Genomic DNA, 18,861 nt, shown 5'->3' with positions numbered 1-18,861 from the left:
AGGGTCTCAGGTCGATGGATGCCTCCGACTTGGAGGCTGGGGAGGCCGTCACTGCCGCTGCCAGAGGCCTGGGAAGAGGAGCCAGACGCGCGGGTCCTGACTGGTCTCGGGTCCCGGCTCGGCCGAGGCGGACCAGGGCCCACGGGAGCCTTGACAGACAAGGGCCCTGGGGGCTGTGCCGGGGCTGATGGCGCCGGTCCTGTGGGCGTTTGTCCTCAGGGAGATTTCGGCAGAGGCGGAGCGGGAACCTCAGCAGCTGCAGAACTACTGGTCGGAAGTGCGCTACACAGTCCGCTGCATCTACCGGCAGGCGGGCACCCCGCTGGCGGACGACCAGGACCAGTCTCTGGTGCCCGACAAGGAGGGGGTGAAGGAGCTCGTGGACAGGTGCGTGTTGCCCAGGCGCGGCCCTCCCCCACCAGCCGCCCACCCGGGCTTCCCCTCTGCTCGGGGGGACTCCCCTCTCGGGGTTGGGAGAGCTTGTCCCGCGAGCTCGGCCCCGGGCACGTGGCAGGCCTGCAGCAGACGGGCTGGGTGAACTCTCAGATTCTCATTCTGATGGAAGGCTTATTACCTGTGTAATGAAAGCGAACGTACTTGTCTCCTTCCTTAGTGTTGAGGCTGACAGTAAGACTCCTTCTGGGCACTTGCTGTGCCCGCGATGGCGCTGAGCACTTTCTCAGGCACTCCTGCTCTATTGCCCCGCGGAGGAGAGGCAGTTATGCCGCTTAGGAGATGAGGAAACCCAGGCCCCGTGAGGTCCGGTGGCGGATGGAGAGCCATTTGTCACAGGCCCGTTCACACAGGTGCTCCTCACTGGGCGGGGCTCCCGGCAGGGCGCTCGCGCAGGCGGGGACCTTGTGCTCAGTGACAGCACAGAGTTTGAAGTGGGTGTAATTTTTATTCTTCCTTTAGAGTTTGTACCATTTGTTTCCTCTGTTTGGAGATGTTCCCAATAAAAGCAGTAAATTTGAGCGAGACGTTCCATGAACTGATTCTCATTTTGGTCCTTTTTTCATGTTTTGAATGCAGCCCCTTTGGGGTTCTGTAACCTCTTGTTCGCTGTACTGTAGAGTTCCTCCTGGAGATGGGGGTGGTGGCTGGCTATGGGCTGTATTAACTAGTTAGTGATTCGGCCGGTGTGTCTAGGGTTTGACTACGTGAAATGGCTCTGGGTGGTGTGTGCCTTTTTTAGAAGTTAGGTTTCCTAGTGAATATTAGGAACGCACATATAACCTGCATGTCACACTCGGAGCTTCACAGCTTGTGAATGCTTCGGAAGAGGCCAGAGTAAAATCAGAGACGGTTGGAAGGAAATGCTCAGTAAACGATTGTTCAGATGGGACGTTAACGGCAGAGAGGTTTGGGAAACAGCAGTATTCTAGTAACGAAACACACCGTTAAGAATGGAAACATTCCACGCCGCCATTTGAGGTCCGGTTATATATATGTCGCGTGTTTTCCACATGTTTTCCACGTCCTACGCTTTTCCTCGTCTCCATGTCTAAGGACCCTTCTCTTGTCTGAACGCCAGCACACACCGGGAAGGGCCGTCTGTAAAGGCCGTGTCTAGGACCTGACAGCTGGCGGCGATTCTCCTTTGCCCCTTTCCGTGGCCCTTGGCATCCTGCCGCTCTGCCTCCCCCTCCCACCGCCCCCCATTTTTGCACATCATCACTGCGTTCAGCCACACTGGCTCTCGTGCCGTCCTCCACAGACCTGCTGGTTTCTTCTCTTCGCTCGGTCTGGAATGTTCTTCCTTGCTCAGGGTTCTTTTTCCTCCCTTCCATCCTTCACTTTAAACTTCAGAGTCACCATCTCAAAGAGACCACCTGACCTAAACTCCGAGGGGCCTCCCGCATCATTCTTTATCAACCCTTCCCTTCTTTTTTATCGTGTTACTGCCGCCACTACCTGGAATTACGCTCTGTATGTGTGTGTGCTCCGAGCATCCAGCGGCCTGAGAGTTTGTTCTCCTGGCGTCTTCCTGCTGTGGCTTTGACACAGCCGCCTGGGCCCAGTGCTTGTTGAACGCACAGCTGGGTGAGCTTCCACGCATCTTCATCTTCCTGCCCCTTGGCCATAGCGCTTTTTACAAGTCTACTTGCAAAAGTACCATGTGGTCAAGTCATTAAATTTATAAGATACAGAAATGGACAAAGAAATAAAATGCAACGCATGTCTAATTCCAGCAGGCGAAGAGAACCAAGAAGGAGGCATCCAGTCTCCTTGTAAGTTCGATTGTCCCTGTGTCATTTTGAGTCTTCTGTGACTTTCCTTTAAGAGATGAAATACCTTCTGTTTCAGAGAACAGTTGCTATACTGGTAATTAAAATTATGATTGTCATGCTAAGCTAGAAAGTCAATATATCTGTGTGAAGTAGACTCACCACAGTGGGAGTCCCATCGGTTCTTACTGTTTCTCTGGCCATGTTTTTTGTAAGGCTACACAAGTTCCATTTTCACTCGGCTCTTGTCTTTTACAACCTAGGTAGTGTGGTCACTTAAAAGTGGAATAGGTGACAACTTACAGTCTTCTCTTTTGACCCAGCGTGGTGCCCAGAGGTGAAAGTATCCACTACCCAAATCCAGGAGCTACAGCTTAATGTATTGTACAGCGTGGGTGCGGAAGTCACAGCGGCTCCTCCTGGTGACGGGCTCCAGGCGGGTGCTGTGGTTGTCCCAGCGGCTCCTCCTGGTGACGGGCTCCAGGCGGGTGCTGTGGTTGTCCCAGCGGCTCCTCCTGGTGACGGGCTCCAGGCGGGTGCTGTAGTTGTCGCTTCATCGGATGTAGGTTTCCATCTGGAGGCTCCTCAGAAGTGCACAGCTGAAACGAGTGGTCACTTGAAACATAGTCATGCCAGTTACTATAGAACAAGTTTGTAAAAGCTGATGCTCTCCAAGTTAGGGAAGAAATTCGTGAAGATGGTCGTTGCTGTGTGGCCTGATGGGGCGTGTATTGACTTGTTGTCTCTGACCTTCAGCTTACACATTTTCTCTTACCGCCTTTAGTACCTTTTGGTGGGATGATTTAAAAGGAGATACACTGTCTGTAAAGTTTCTTTTGATTATGAAAATAGTAGAAGCAGCCCATTTGGATCAGATACTGAATTCCTAGGAAGAAGGAAGAGCAGCCCGCTCCCGTGCTGCAGCCAGGTGTCACCTCTGGGGGCCGTGGCTTTTCCGCTGTCCGCATATAAGTGGTCAGAGATGAGTGCTGGGGTCTCCCGGGCTTGGCAGTTCTGTCGCCCCCGCGCGGCTCCGCTGTGCCCACTCTGCTACCTGCTGGCTGCCTGAGTCCGGGGACTCGCCCAGCCATGTGGCTTCGCGTCTGACCCGGCGTCGCCTTGGGGGTTGACAGCGAGCTCTCAGTGGACGCCGGTCACTGCTGTTTGGCCAGTGACTCTGGGGGCTCCCCCTCTGTCAAGCAGGCTGACTGTGAGAAGATGGCGGTCGTTGTTAGGTGGGCACCCCCAGGCTCCCAGGGTCCCCCTGCGGGCGAGTGGTGACTCTCTCTCCTGTGCAGGCTCTGCGAGCGGGACCCCTACCAGCTGTACCAGCGGCTGGAGCAGCAGGCCAGAGAGTACGTGCTAGAGATGAAGGTCCGGCTCCTGCGGCAGCTGTCGGCCGCGTCCAGGGTGAAGTCGCCGTCCGCCCTGCAGGGCCCCCCGCAAGCGCACCAGTTCATCTCCCTGCTCCTCGAGGAGTACGGTGCCCTGTGCCAGGCGGCGCGCACCATCAGCACCTTCCTCGGCACCCTGGTGAGTCGGCTATGTCCCCTGCCCGGGACGGGGGGCAGGAGCGGGGGGTCTGGAGGCCCGTCACGCCCCTCCCCTCCTCCGAGATGTGCAGGCGGGGCTGGGGGCCTGATTCCTCTCCTCTTTCTCTCCCCTCTGGACTTGGCTGCTGGATGAAAGCGGAAATACTGCTCGGGGACCTTGGGTCCTGGGGGCACGGTGTGGGGACCGTGTGAGGTGAGGGCCGGAGTGGGTGACAGTAGGAAGGAGACAGAGGAGTGGCTGTGCTGTGAATTCTGCAGATGGGGGCTGTGTTCTCAGGTGGAGTGCAGAGCATGGGGGACGGCAGGGCACCTGTGTCCGGCCCCCCGGCTCACCATTACTGATCTACTCACCAGCCCAGCGCTGAACTGAGGATAGGGTCATAGAACCACGTGAGACGCTGACCCCCTGTGGGCGGTCTCTGACTGCCTCAGAAGGGAGATGACCACAGCGGGGTGGAAGGAGGCCTCTGGTAGAAACTCAGTTCCTGGGCCTGGTCCTCGACAGCCTCAGGCGCACCTGCCGGCTGGACAGAGGGACAAGCCGTCTTTGCTTTCTCGACTTACTAATAGTCTGTGGAGTTTCTCATCATCACTCAAATTTTACTGTTAAGTGAGAGTTCATTGGGCTGGTTTTGGGTGCTTTCTTAGTGGTAAAACTGCATTTTGAAACAAATGCAGTAACCAGTGGTTCCGAAGGTTTTAAGCATAAGGTCTTTATGTGACTCTAAAGTTGATAGACCTCGATAGAAAAATTAACCATTTTGCAGGTAGTTTCGGGGGGTTCACAGAGCTCCTCGAGCGGCACCACTTCAGTAGAGCATTGCCGTTCCCGCAGGTGAGTCCCGAAAACCTCGAGGGAAGCACCCACCGTGAGAAAATGAGCGGGTGAATGCATGGGCGGGCGGTTACCCTCTTCAGCACCGAGCCTGAGGGGCTGACCCCCGGGCGTCCCAAGCAGCACCCGCCCCTGGCTCACTGAATGTCTCCCCGTCCTCCAGAAGTCCAGCTCCCCTGCCGCTTCCCCTGTGCCATCACTGGCCTGAGCCTGGTGCACAGAGCGGTGCGGAGAGCTGCTGCTGCCCCCCAGCCAGCCAGGGCCAGCTCAGCCTCACCCTCCTCGGCTGGTTAGAGTGCACGCCATCTTACTCAGCTACCGGAAAATAATTTGAACCGTGCTTATTGAGCATAAGCTGTAAGCTCAGAATACAGCTGTTTGGTCAGTGATCTATTTCACTTGGCTTTGCACGTGGAGATACTCACTTTGGTTTCCAGTGAGACACCACACCAGTAACCTGGACCCTTCCTTCCTCCAGGGGAGACAGCTGAACTCTGGATAACACAGGCTAAATCAAGGTAGAACCTTTTAAAACGCATTGCTGAGTTGGCATGAAAGGCAAGAAGCCTTGGAGGGAAAAACAAATCGAAAGCTGGTGGAATCCTGAGAAAGTCATGTGCTCAGAAGCCAGCATTCCCTCCAAAGATTTCTTCTCGTCCTGGGAGAAAGGAGGTACAGCCTAGGTCCAGCACATAATGCTGGGACCACAGATGATCACAGCTTCTGTGAGGGGGCAGGAGAGACCCTGCCCACAGGAGGGACAGCAAGGGCCTGTGCCTAGGGTGACCTTGGCAGGGGTGGGGGGCTGTTGATGTGATGTGAAAACCCCCAAACCTAGAAGTCAGTGAGTCGGGCAACACGCAGATCCCCTCTGCGAGCTCACTTCATCCCATGTAACCACTGTACCGTTGTCACACCTGAGAAAATTGATGGTGATTTCTGTGCGCTCAGAAAAATGTCCCAGTTATCTCAAAAATCTCTTTTTGTGTTTGGGGTGTTCAAACCGGATTGAGAACAGTTCACAGATTTATAACAGCGTCTTTCCGGGTCTACCCCGTGATCTGAGCAGGGTAGGAGTTGACAGAGCCGAGGTGAGCTTAACTTCCAAGTCCGTGTCTCAGAGTCTCAGCATTTTTGGACTTGGACGCCTTTCCGTTTAAAAACGGAGAGCCCCAAATAGCATTTGTTTGTGCAGATATTATCTATCAATATTTACTGTGGTGAAATTAAAACGGAGAAATTTAAAGATATTCATTAAATCACTTTTAAAATAACAGCTCATTGCATAACATAGACAGCATATCTCTAAATAAAAAAACTGTTTTCCAAAACAAAACGTTTGGTAAGAAGAGGGGCACCGTTTACCTGTTTGCACATCTCTTTAGTGTGGCTTAACGGAGGACATATGTGTTCTTACATCTGCTTCTGTGCTCCGTGTATCTTCATAGGTTGTTTTGGTTGAAGTTTTTGAAGAAAATTGGGCCTCCCACAGATATGTATTTGGAAGAATAGTCTAATAGACTTTTCAGTTTGTTGTGGAAATTCTTCTTTGAGAGAATACACCGGAGTCCCAGTGCTTCTTAATGGCTAGCTGCAGTGTAGAACCTGAAACCGGGTCACTGAGCTGAGCCGGCTCTGTTCCGTCACAGTCCCCTGGTGTGGCTCACGCTTCAGGTCGTTTTCTAGCATCAGACGTCGGTCATTTTGAAAACACTGGTTCACCGAGTGAGCTACACAGATCTTGCTGAAGATATTCAGTGTCATGTTAGGCAACACGATATTCAATATAAAAAATGGCCTTTGTCACCATCCCTGTGACCCTCCTCAGAAAGATCTTTAAATGTGGAGAAGCTTCAAGGCCACAGTGGCAGATGTAAGTTTTCCGAAGTTCTGATGTTTGCTTGAGAGCTCGGATTTTGGGCTTGGCCACAAGTGGGGTCAGTTGTCCCTGAAGCGGCAAGCCCCCTCGCCGTGCACACTTGCCAGCTCACGCTGTGCTCACTCCCTTAGCCTCTCTGGAGACAGCCCCTCCGGCCCTCCTGCCGCCGCAGGGCCACGGACCGTGTCAGGGCGTAGAGAGGTGTCTTCAAACACATGCCTTTCCTGGGAAATGTGCTCGTGTCCTGGGCATCAAACCAGCCACAGGTTTTCTAATGTTGTACACACTGAAATAAAGCTGGGACCAAAGTTAGGCCTCAGTTCCCCTAGGAAATGCCTTCCCAGGCTGTAAGAATTGTGAAATCTGCATTTCCATTTACAAGGCCAGAAGAATCTTGGATCTCCAGCTGTTTCTCAAGCTGTGCTGTAGGACTTGACTGCACACACTTCTTCTTTCTTCTTCCAACCCCCAAGCGCCTCCCTGCAGGTGAAGTGAGAAGTGAGAGTGGTTTGGGTGGAAGTGCCTAGGCTCAGGCCATCCGGGAGCTTTTTCTTTGGCCTGCGGCTGGGGCAGCACCAAGTCTCCGCCGACCCCCGGGTCTCGTCTCTCGTAGCAGCTGTGGCAGCACCCCCCCCGCACACCCCGTGCCCCCAGGCCCAGGGCATGTTGCTCAGCCTCTGCACACTGTTTCTGGCCTGTGAATGGGGCACGGCAGCACCAAGTTCAGGGTGGCCCACGGGAAGTACTCGCACTACTAGCATGTGTTGTCGTCCCAAGTTGATCTGAGGTTGTGAAACGAGCTTGGGGTCTGCTGTTTCTCTTGCATGACTCACCTGGAAGTATAATTTCAGATTTCATAAAAAATGTCAGACATCTTCCTCATAAATCGGTCTTTACCTTTATTACCTTTAGTTAATGTGAGCCCAAATCCAGAGCTGTGGTCCCACCCTTGCAAGTATTGTAACTCAGTGCCCAGGGTTGCTCACAGGCTGGCGGGCAGGGACTGTTGACTCTGTCCCAGAGATTGACAGGGGAGACCAGGCAGGCCCTCGGCTCTCCTGGACGCCTTCCCTGGACCCTCTGTCATCTGGCTGAGGGCCTAGTCTGGCTGCTGCCTTAGCTCCTTTGTCATGGAGACAAATCATAAATCAGACCGTCGCCAATCCTCTGTCCCCTGGGGACTCGCGGCAGTCAGGGACCTGCTGCGCTAGTCTCTGTGTCCTCGTGCTGGCACAGCGCCTGTGCAGAGTGGTCTCTGCTGAAGTGTGTGACACATGTCCTTTCCTCACTGCCTCGGTGGCTATGTCATTATTACAAGCACGTTCTTAAAATTATGTGCTTGTAATCAGGCCTCATTCCAGGCCTTGGGCCTAGTTTTTCGGTTCCCAGGCCCTGGTCTTCTGCCCCACCCAGCTTTCCTGTATCGTAATTGCTCCGAGAGATGCTGCGTGTGAAACAAGAATGATAAAACTTAGACCTGGGAGGCACTGGTGTTTCGGTTAAACGTGCAGTGAGGACAGGCACTGGGAACGTTGCCAGAGTCAAGGGCTTGAGGCTCCCTGCAGGTGCCACAGATGCCCTCCTGCAGGTGCCATAGATGCCCTCCTGCAGGTGCCATAGACGCCCTCCTGCAGATGCCATAGACGCCCTCCTGCAGGTGCCATAGACGCCCTCCTGCAGGTGCCATAGATGCCCTCCTGAAGATGCCATAGACGCCCTCCTGCAGGTGCCATAGATGCCCTCCTGCAGGTGCCATAGATGCCCTCCTGCAGATGCCATAGGTGCCCTCCTGCAGGTGCCATAGATGCCCTCCTGCAGGTACCATAGATGCCCTCCTGCAGTTGCCATAGATGCCCTCCTGCAGATGCCATAGGTGCCCTGCCGAGTCTCTGTGCGGGTCTCGAGTACAGGCAGAGGGCTGCGTGCAACTCGAGAGCAGGTGTGCGTGCATGGTAGGGCAGGAGCACACGTGCTCAGCAGCGTCTTGCAGGTGTGTGCTCACCCTGAGTTGCTCGTTCAGCCCCTCCGTCCACTGGTGATCAGGGCACAGAGCAATGGGATCTCCACGTGTAGATCGTGTCCTGACGTCTCCAGGTGTCATAATTTCAGCTCAGTTGGGCTACACAGTAAATAGGAACAGACCAGTACATGGGGCGGCATGCGTCACCTGTTCAGAGGGGACTGGAGTGTGATGCCCAGTGAAGCCTCTCCAGACCGTCCGTCACTCAGGTGAGGAATGTTTCCCCAGGTGCGAGGTGATGCGCCACGAGTAGTGTACGTGTGACTGACAGATGGACGTGTGGGTTCACACACGCGTGGTTGCGGCCAGAGCTGTTGAATATGAACGCTGCACGTGGGGAGGTCGTGGCGCTGTCTGCCCCGGTCACCCTGTCCTCTCTGGAGGTCACTCGCTGTGATGGCCAGAATGCTTCCAAATGTTCAAAAGTTGTTGTCGAAAGTAACTGATGAGGTTGCCCATGTTTAGCAGGGAAAGAAAGAGCTGACCTTCCCCGCATTGTCACTAGCAGGGAAGTTACTGTGTCTGTCAGAACGGGAGACTTCTCGAGACAGGTGCGGAAGTGCTTGTCCTTCGGCATCAGAGGATTTGTGTGCGTTTACTCAAGTTGTTTGAGAGGTAGGGCTTGCAGTACGTTTGGGAGGCATGGCTATGAGAAGTGGCTGCTGGCCGTGTACGCTGGTTTCTCTCTTCTGTCCCCTCATTGTGTGCATCTCGCCGCCCCTTTGTTTTGTGTCGAGTCATTTGGAAGGGAGGCTGGATGCACAGGGAGTAGCAGCCCCTCATGAGCAGAATGTTCTGGGCCTGGACAGAGGATGTGGGTTTGGGGGCGGGGGGAGAAACCCTTCTGGGAATTTTTCAGTCTTTGATTGGATGTATCTTCTGTGTATCTATCTCACTAGGAAAATGAACACTTGAAAAAGTTCCAGGTTACGTGGGAGCTGCACAATAAGCACCTCTTTGAAGATCTGGTCTTTTCGGAGCCACTTCTCCAGAGCAGCCTGCCGGCACTGGTGTCGCAGATCAGGTACTCGGTCTTCACCTGCATGTGTCCTGCTGGCGTGACGGCGTGCTCCTGTCCCTGGGGTGCAGCAGGTGCGCACCTGAATGCCACTGCAGGGGCAGTTCTTGCCAGAAAATTACCGGGCTTAGGGGAAAATACAGTTTGGTTGAAAGCTCAAAACCCAAAGAGTAATACGATTGAACTTTAAAATAATAAACCCAGTATCATTGCTACTAAGGTTTAGCATCACAGATTTCTCCTGAATAAGGAAAAGCTGCGGTAAACATAGCAGTTCACTTGACAAGTCCCAGGCTTTGCCAGGTGGCTGTGGTGTGGTCTGTGCTGGGGCACTTGGGGGGCCGGGGGAGGGCTGGTGGTGTTAAGGGGCTCTGGGGCGCTAGGGGAGGTATTAGACACGCTGTCAGGTCTCTCAAGCATTCGCTCCACATCGTGGCTCATGGCTTGGGTTCTTCTTACTGCTGTAGAGCTTCCGTGGGGCTTCATCAGGTGTGCCAAGCCCGGAGTCCCAAGTATAGCCTCAGGTCGCTTGCCCTGGTGAGGGGGAAGGGGAAAGTGCAGCCGGGGGTGTTTGCTCCGAGGTGGCTTGACAAATTGGGCCCCTCCTTGGATCTGCTGTCCCTGTGCTAGAGAGCCAGGTGTGAGCTACCTCAGCCCTGCAGCGGGTCATTTTGTTCCTCATCTGCTTACCACCTGTGAACAGATTCCCAGGCTGTAGACGCATCATAGAACAGCACAGACTGTAGTCATCTTGGTTTAAAGGTCCACACCAAAATATGGTTGGGCCAGATTCGCAAAGAAGGGGAATTATTTTTACGTCAATATATTATTGTTGTAGTTAACTTACACAATAGTCACCTATTTTTTTTTTCTCTTGAAATCCATGTTTCAATCCAGTCTTTGTTTCCTGTATTCCTAACTCCTATTTGAGGGGTCCTAGCTATTCCCACTTCTCACCCTTACCTCCAGAGCAAGAATAACCTTAAAAGCAGCTGGGGAAGGAGGACTGGGGCCAAGGTGGTCAGGACAAAGAGTTACTGGTGTGGCCCGCACCCTGCTTCCAGCAGCTCCCGCACCACTCCGACAGCGCCGTTACATTCCATGGTGGGTGCACAGAGACATGCGTGTCCTGTACGAGTGTCCATGTCTCCATGAGACGTGAGCGACCCTCATGGAGATTGTGCCCAGTTACGATGCTCAAATCCAGCAAGAGCACTTCTTATAAAAAGACGTGCATCTTGTGTGTGCGTGGGGGGGGTGGGGGTGGGGGTCCTTATAGCAGCATTCCAGGGTATTTAGCCTTGTTTTTTCTTTTTCTGGTGAGCCAGGGAGTTTGATGGGCCTCTCATCAAACCATGGGTGGGTGGCAGAAACCTGAAACGTGTTGTAGAACCCCACTTTTTCCTGTGCCCTGGCTCTGGATTTCTCATCTTGTTCGTTGTGAATGGTGGTCAGTCTCCAAAGATCAGCAGTGGTTTAGAGTCTTCAGTGTTAATCCTGGGGCCAAGCTGCAGAGTTGCTCCCAGGAGCGGGTGAGGGACAGGGTGCATAGAGATGGGGATGGAAGCTGGGGAGAAGGCAAGCAGGGCGTTCCCCAGGAGTCTGGGGCACCAGAAGGAGCCATTCCTTCAAGTTCCCCAGGGGACACCTTTGTTGGACCCAAGAACAATTCAGATTTGAACTTCTAGTTTACAGATACCTAGTTAACAACTCCTAAAAATTTTGTGACAACTTATATACAAACACTACCCCCTAAAGTGATAACTGTGTCCGTGGCACACAAAATCCATAGTTGTGAGTATCGTAACACTGACACTTTGTCTCTGGGCCTGCATTTTGTTTAACTTTATTATAAAGTAAAATACAGATACAGAAAACTACACAAAATAAATGTAAGCTGAATGGATTGATAGCAGGTGAACATCCCTTAGCCCCAACCCAGCGTGCTCACCTAGAAGCAAGTCCGTCTGCATGCCCCACCGGGCCCAGGAGCCTCGCCCAGAGCTGTCACTTGGTTGTCTTGCACAGCGATCCTGTGATTCCCTTTCTTTATTCTCTCTCTTTTTGTTTTTTTTGGCCACACTGTCCGGCATGCGGGATCTTAGCTTCCCGACCAGGGATCAAACGTGTGCTCCCTGCAGTGGAAGCGTGGAGTCTTAGACCACTGGACCGCCAGGGAAGTCCCCCGTTCTTTATTCTCTTATTACTCATGTGCATTTCCATAGTCTTGCCTGATTTTTATTTGCTGTCGTTTTTTTTTTCTCTTTTTTTAAATACAAATGATCTACCCAAAGGTTGACTTCATTCAAGGAACTGACTTAATTTAGGAAAGTTATGTCTCTCTGCTTTTTAACAGCTTTATTGAGATAGAATTCACACACCATATAGTTCACTAGTTTAAAGTGTACAATTCAGTAGCATTAATTACATTTATAACATTGGGCAACTGTCACCACTATTTCCAAAACTTGGATGTCACCCCAGATGGAGACTGTGTCACCGTTAAACACTGACCCCCACTCCTGGCCCCTTTTTCTCCCTGCCTTTTGAGATGCTTTAACATGCAGGCCCCACCCCTATCCACTTTCCCTCACAACTTACCCATTAAGGAACCAGCTCCGTTTGTCGTGTAGCGATGCCAGCGTCTGGTTCCTCCAGCAGGCCACTCACTGTCTGTGCTGCCTGAGAGTTCGTGTGAAACCAGAAGCTCTGTCCGAGTCTGCTTCCATCCCTCTGGCAACACCAGGAGCCCCGTTGTCTCTCCTTATTTGTTGTGGTGGTTTTAGTAGCTATTGCCCAATTTGGTCTTTATTTTAAGTATATTGATACATTCATTGTTAGGGGAATGTTTAATTAGGCTTGTAAGTAAACGTACCTGAACTGATTTTATCTCATTTTCCTTATCACTTATTGTTTCACATAGACAATATTCATAATAGATATTACCAGCTGTTAACTGTCATGTGTTTGCAGAGTGAATATGTAGGTAGTAACCTGTCTGCTGACCCATTGATGCTGTTGACCCTGAGGACACTTTCTGCAGTCTAGCAGCTCCCTGTTTCCTCTCTGGACTCCAGCCCTGTGCCTACAGCTTGTGCTCTGAGTGCCCCACCACAGAAGTCCCAGGACCCCCGGCTGCTTTGCCCTCCACTGGCTCTAAGTAGAGTCTGCGCGTAGGACAGGAGGGGAGCGGTTCTCACCTCAGGCAGGAGCGGGGGAGAGCATGAGTCCCCTCCGCCTCCACCCCAGTCTTCTGGGTGGCCTAACGGGCAAGGTGGGGTTTGCACGAAGAGTGGAAATCAGCTTGTGACAAGCAGGGTTGCAGAGGCAGGGGTTGAGGAGAAGACCGCTGCCTCGTGGGCTGCCGTGCTCTCAGGCCTGGAGGCACCCACGTGCTGGGTGGAGCCAGGGGGGCCTCGAGAGGCCCTGGATTCTGGGTCTTGAGGACTTCTGTTTCCTGGGGACAGCCTCGGTGTCTGAGCCAGCCCCATCACCACGTGGGTCGCGTCGTGCCCTTTCCTGGCTCTGGGCTTTCCTGCACAGCTTTTCAGTGACCTTGTTTTCCGCGTGCTCCCTCCTTGAAGTGATGGAGCCAGTGTAGACGGCTTCGGCAAGAATGAGTCCATTCGCACGACGTGCGTCTTTGTGCAGTGGTCACCAGGGTGGAAAGGAAGGTGTCTGCACCCATGGAAAAGTTCTTGTTTTTAAATCGCTGTTGTTTATTTTCATTATAAAATTATTAGATTGTCATTGCAATACAATTCTGAAAGCAAAGGAAACCCTGAAGAGGTAGGGTAAGGTAGGTACCATAAACAACTGGGTGCTGCTTCCAGATTTTTTCCAGTGTCCACGCCTCCCACACATGTGCATCTTTACACGTGGTGACGTAGTCCTTTCCTCACTTAACATGGGAGCATCTCCATTTCAGAACATGTGTCTGTAAGTGCATGTGTGTCTGAGTCTGAGTGTGAGCGCATAGGTGTAACTTAGTGTGTGGTTAGAAGGCGTGTCTGGTGTGGTATCACTGATCCCAGCGGGTCACTTCCAGTTCTTTCGTGTGAACAGCAGTGATTATTAAGCCCGCGCGTCATCTTTGTGCTCGTCAGCGATTATAAACGTGGCCTTTGATTTTGAAATTCTGTGTTATGAGGTCTTTATCACCATTGCTTTGGTTCAAATGTTGACACGTTTAGGTATTAGGAAAAGGAACGGTGTCTGAAGATAACCTGCCTGTGAGCCTGCACCCCTCCCCCACTCTCCTTCTCTCCCCTGCCACCCTCCTCTTGAGAAGCCCAGGTGTTTACCTCTATTTGTGACTTTTGTTTTCTGTTTAGTTTCTCGTCTGCCATCTTACCATCTTTCTTAGCAAGATACACAGAGTAAATGAAACTATGATTATATTTTTTATTGAACTGAATTTCCTGTTTTACTTGATTTGAAAACCAGGTCCAAATTTTGTATTTCTCATTAAATGTTTTGTTCTCTCTGTGTCAGTGAATCTCAGTAGGGAAAAACAGTTTACGACCCCACATCCAGTGAACTGAATCTCTGGCCCTTAGTCTTTGTAGAACAGCGTGACTCACCACTCATTTTTTTCTTAGGAGCTGTTGCTTCCTGGAGCGTCTTCTCTAGGCCAGACTCTGTCGTGGGTGCCTGGGCTGTGTGCTTAACTCATCCCGCACAGCAGCCTCGTGGGGTGTGTGGTGGTGCCCCACTTGCCACCTCGGGAGGGGAGATGATGGCCAGGGTGCTGAAAGGCCTCTCTCCCCAGGCTGGGGACCACGACGCACGACACCTGCAACGAGGACACGTACAGCACCCTGCTGCAGCGGTACCAGCGCTCCGAGGAGGAGCTGCGCGGGGTGGCCGAGGAGTGGCTGGAGTGCCAGAAGAGGATCGACGCCTACGTGGACGAGCAGGTGGGTGTGCACCGCTGGGACGGCCGCAAGGGGCCCGCCGCGAGGCGCCACGTGCCCAGGGGAGGGGTGCGAGCGGGGGCTCCCAGCTGCTGTTGCTCCGGAGGGGACGCCCAGCCATGCCCGCAGGGTCAGCTGCTGGTCAGGTCCCTGCTGGCCTGGGTACAGCCACGGTCACGGGCACAGGCTGCTGCCCAGACTCGGTGCTGCCGGCGGGGGCCTCTGAGGCCTTTGGAAACGGCTGAACCTTGCCGTGTCAGGACCCGTTTACTGAACACTGGCCACACGTGAGCTTCAGAGCCCATTCTCCCCCCGTCCCTAAGCATGTCGAGCGGGAGTGCAGACACGAACACACACGGCTGTGCTGGGCAGGTGGTCTGCAGGGGTGGAGGAGGGTGGAAGGCAGGCGCTGCTGTGGGGATGGGGCCCACGGGCAGGGCTTCCAGCCGGCATCCCGGCCGGCCAGCCCGCCTTTCTAAAACCCCCAGGAGGGTTGGGCAGGGGAGGCGTTCAGCATGGATCTTTTCCAGGGTACTGCAGGGTGTGAGGAGTAATAAGGGAACAGTGACAGCTCCGTGTTGTACTTTTGAGGCTGTAGGAAAACAGAACCTTGGTTCTGGCGTAAGGCGGGTGCTGGTGCAGAGTCTGCCTGGGATCCTGGGTGCCGCCTGGCCGCTGGCTCTGACGCTTCGTCTCGGCGTTGCCACCTGAGCGTGGTGAGGGATTGGGAAGAAGGAAGGGACAGGCGTGTGCCCACGTCACTGTTCGTTCCAGCCTCACTCCGTGTTTCGTGTGGCAGTTCTCCCTCTGCAGCCTCAGGGACCGTTACTCTAAGTAGTCTCTCATTCAGAAGCTAGGGGAGCGGTTCCGACCATATTCTCCCGCGTGATCCTGGCCTTCCCCTCTGTCAGGTGCGCCTTGGCAACGCGACAACTCGGCGCTGTTGAGCTGAGCTTGTCTTGGGCAGGTGGCTCCGCCGGCGCCATGCGCTTGGCCTCTTCCACAGTTGCTGCACGTGTAGCACGTGGCCTCGGGAGCCACTCTGTGCCTGGCCCACGCTCCCCGCTGTCCTGGGGCCCCCGGCGCACTCGAATTCTCCAGCTGTGGCTCGTTGCTGACCACTGACGCCTCAGCTTCGGCCGCTGTGGGGGCAGGGCTGGCCCCAGGTTGCGTGACTCGCCTGAGGCTGGCAAATGTAGGCACGGGGTCAGGGAGCCGTGCATCTTCCACCTGTGCATCCTCCACCTGGACCTGCAGCGAGCTCGGCCCCTGAGGCCTGTGCAGCCAGGCGGCCGGCAGCTGAGTCACTCCGAGGCAGGGGAGCAGACAGCTCCCTCCCCCCTGCCGCCTGCGCGTGCACCAGCCCGTTTGCAGGAGTTTGCTGTCCGGGCAGCAGAGGGCACAGGCGCCCGGAGGGGAGACTGCTGCAGGGGACGGGGGCTGTTGCCTGTTCCTCGGGGTGTTCTGGACTCAGGTCCTGCGGAGGACCCTGAGGGGCATTTGGCGCCAGGCCCTGCCCCAGATTGGTTGTGAGCCTCATTCAAGCCTTTCCCCTCCCTGGGCCTTACTTAGTCTCCCACTTGTGAAATGACAGAATCAGATTAGATGACATTTTGGTTCTGTTTGAGCCTTTGTATTATATAATTCTGAATCAGTTTTGTGTGTGTGTGGTTACTAAAAAGCAGGACCGCAGTAAACAGTCCCTTGTGTTCTGAATTGAGCTGCACCGAGCCGGTTACTGGGTTACCTTTAGAGGAAACCCCACATCAGTTAAGTGCGGTGGTTTATCCAGAGTACAGAGGAGAGGGGAGAATTGGGAGCCCTGGTTTCCCGGGACGTTGGGGCATCAGTTCTCTGTGCAGGAGGGACCTTCAGAAAAAAGTCAAAGACTAGACGCCAGCCTCTCGCTGGCTGAACTCTCGTCGTCGGGGTCCAAGCTGACGATAGAAGAAATTTGATGAGCCATTCTTGCTTTAAAAGAACGAGTGATGTGCGAAGGCTTCTCAGGGAGAGAGACGTGTGAGAAACAGGAGCTGGTCTGGGCTGCTTTGTGGGAACCCACGAGGTTACGCCACCTGCTAAGTCTCTGTCCTGCCGTCTCGGCTTACAGGAAGGGTGGATTGCATCAGGTCACGGAACCCCTGTCCCCAACATCAGGCTGAAGAAAATACCCCCTGTCCAGCAGACTGAGGATGAGTCTGTCCTCACCAAGGGTTGCTGCTTACACTGGCCTCCGTTTGTCTTCAGGGTCCCTGGACTAGGAGAGGAGGGAGGACACCCTAGAACCTCACAAGCCATGTGCCGCGTCCCCTGAGAACCTTCTGGGTCCATGTGGGCAATAAACTGCTGCAAGGACAACAGCAGACAGTCCGTCCAGACGGCACCCCCATCAGTGTTTGCTGTGGGCCTGGACAGTGACATTGGCAGCTCTGCCTTGGGCCCCTCTGCCACCCCGTTAGTATCTACAGTAGTAACAGACGTGTAGAGAGAAGCTGGGTCCTGGCGAATCAACTGGAGGGCGGATCAGATGCTGAAACGTTGATGGGCAGCAGTAAACAGACTGTCACTTGGAAGCCTGTGCTGGGGAGGGTCCTAGACAGAGTTCTGGAGTCCAGATGTGAGGGCTGCGCTGTCTGTCCTCAAGGCATCTACGAACAGGCCAGACCCCAACAGGAAATGGCAGTGCAGCCTCAGGAACTTGGGGCAGCCCCTGTCCTCAGTGCTGTGAGGAGGTCTGGAGAGAGAGGCCTCCAGCCCAGCGATTGAAGTCTGACCCCAGGGAGAAACACAGGAAGACAGAGCTGCCCCCTCCCTGTGAGAGGAGACGTGCAGAAGTGAATTGACAGCAGTCTTTTTTTTTTAATTATTTATTTTAATATTTATTTATTTGGCTGCACTGGGTCTTAGTTGCAGCAGGCGGGCTCCTTAGTTGCGGCTCTCTGGCTCCTTAGTTGTGGTATGTGGGCTCCTTAGTTGTGGCATGTAAACTCTTAGTTGCGGCACGCATGTGGGATCATCTAGTTCCCTGATCAGGGGTCGAACCCGGGCCCCCTGCATTGGGAGCGTGGAGTCTTAACCACTGCACCACCAGGGGAGTCCTGACATCGGAATCTTAGATGTGGCTGGAGTAGGTGACCTGTGAGGTCCCCTGCATCTCTGGCCCTGACAGTGGGGCTTGTTGAACTTTGTGTTTGATGCTGAGCACTACTCGGGGAGTTTGCAGAGTTGCATAGTGGCAGTGGGGAGACGCTCATTCGTGAGTACAAGTGCAAACGAAGGCCTGCGGGCATGTAAGCAGCGCTGGTCCTTGTGTCGAGCAGGGGCTCGCCGTCTGTCGCAGAGGAGCCTTCAGTCTGGAGTTGATCTGAAGGGGCTTCCACTGCAGCTGGTGGTTCCTTCTGCAGAGATTGGTGCCATGCGCTAGAGTGGGGGTCTGATTTATCCCTGACTTTTCCATCATGCTGTGTCAGTGTAAGCTTCTGATGACAATCAATAACTTGTGATCTTATTTAGATGATTTCAGAAAAACGGTGTAACTAAAATGATAATTCAGGTGAAGAGAAAGAAGATAAATGGTGGCTTGCTGTGCAGTGTGCTAAGCACTGTGCTAAGCAGTAACCTCCTTGCTGCGAGGAATATAATAATCAGGAATATAATGCACAGTGTTATCACTGCTATTGTGATAAAATGGGGGGGTGTAAAAATAGCAACATACATGTTGTTTCTAAAAGGAAAATACGGTCTTAAAAAGTAAGACTGAAAGCGAATTTGTTTCTTTAAAAATACTTGTTCTTATAGCTATAAATGTTTACATTAAAAAAGAAAGATCTCGAATCAACAACCTAACTTTGCAACTTGTAGAAAGAAAAAAAAGATAAACTAAATCCAAAGCTAGCAGGAGGAAGGAAATAATAAAGATTAGAGCAGAGGTAAACAAAGACAGAGAATAGAAAAACAGAAGAGAGAATCAGTGAAACCAGAAGTTGGTTCTTCAAGAAGAACAGCAAAATTGGCAGACCTTTAGCTTATGGACTAAGAGAAAAAGAAAAAAGACAAATTACTAAAATCAGAAATGAAGTAGGGACATTACTACCAGTCCTACAGAAATGAAAAGAATTACCAGAGAGTACTATGAACCATTGTACACCAACAAATTGGATAACCTAGATGAAATGGACAAATTCCTAGAAACAAAGAACCAACCAAGACAAAATTATGAAGAAATAGAGGATCTGAATAGTTACTAGTAACTAGTAACTTATAACTAGTAAGGAGATTGAATCAGTAATCAAAAATCTCCCAACAAAGAAAAGTTCAGGACCCAATGGCTTCAAAGGTGAATTCTAGCAAACATTTAAAGAAGAATTAATACCCATCCTTCTCAGACTTTTCCAGAAAACTGAAGGGGAGGG

The 18,861-nt window shown here is 52.8% G+C and overlaps 1 protein-coding gene across 2 annotated transcripts in view; it reads left to right on the top strand.

Annotated features, from left to right (window-relative positions):
* Positions 1 to 18,861, top strand: part of FAM193A (family with sequence similarity 193 member A) — a gene marked incomplete at its 5' end in the record, with an annotated part of 100,835 nt that overhangs the window by 25,423 nt on the left and 56,551 nt on the right. The window contains 4 exons of one of the 2 annotated variants that reach the window (XM_082653546.1): positions 220 to 387; positions 3,527 to 3,761; positions 9,415 to 9,539; positions 14,305 to 14,452. In XM_082653546.1, the coding sequence (XP_082509672.1) occupies positions 3,597 to 3,761; positions 9,415 to 9,539; positions 14,305 to 14,452 (438 nt within the window). Of the gene's footprint in view, positions 1 to 219; positions 388 to 3,526; positions 3,762 to 9,414; positions 9,540 to 14,304; positions 14,453 to 18,861 lie in introns of those variants that run through there. The other variant, XM_082653547.1, reaches the window with a different exon arrangement.

This window comes from Grampus griseus, assembly GCF_964374135.1.
Source record: "Grampus griseus genome assembly, chromosome: 4".
In the NCBI taxonomy this organism is placed as follows: Eukaryota; Metazoa; Chordata; class Mammalia; order Artiodactyla; family Delphinidae; genus Grampus; species Grampus griseus.
The sequence above is the reverse complement of the archived record's forward strand: the minus strand, read 5'-3'. Positions and strand labels throughout refer to the sequence as shown.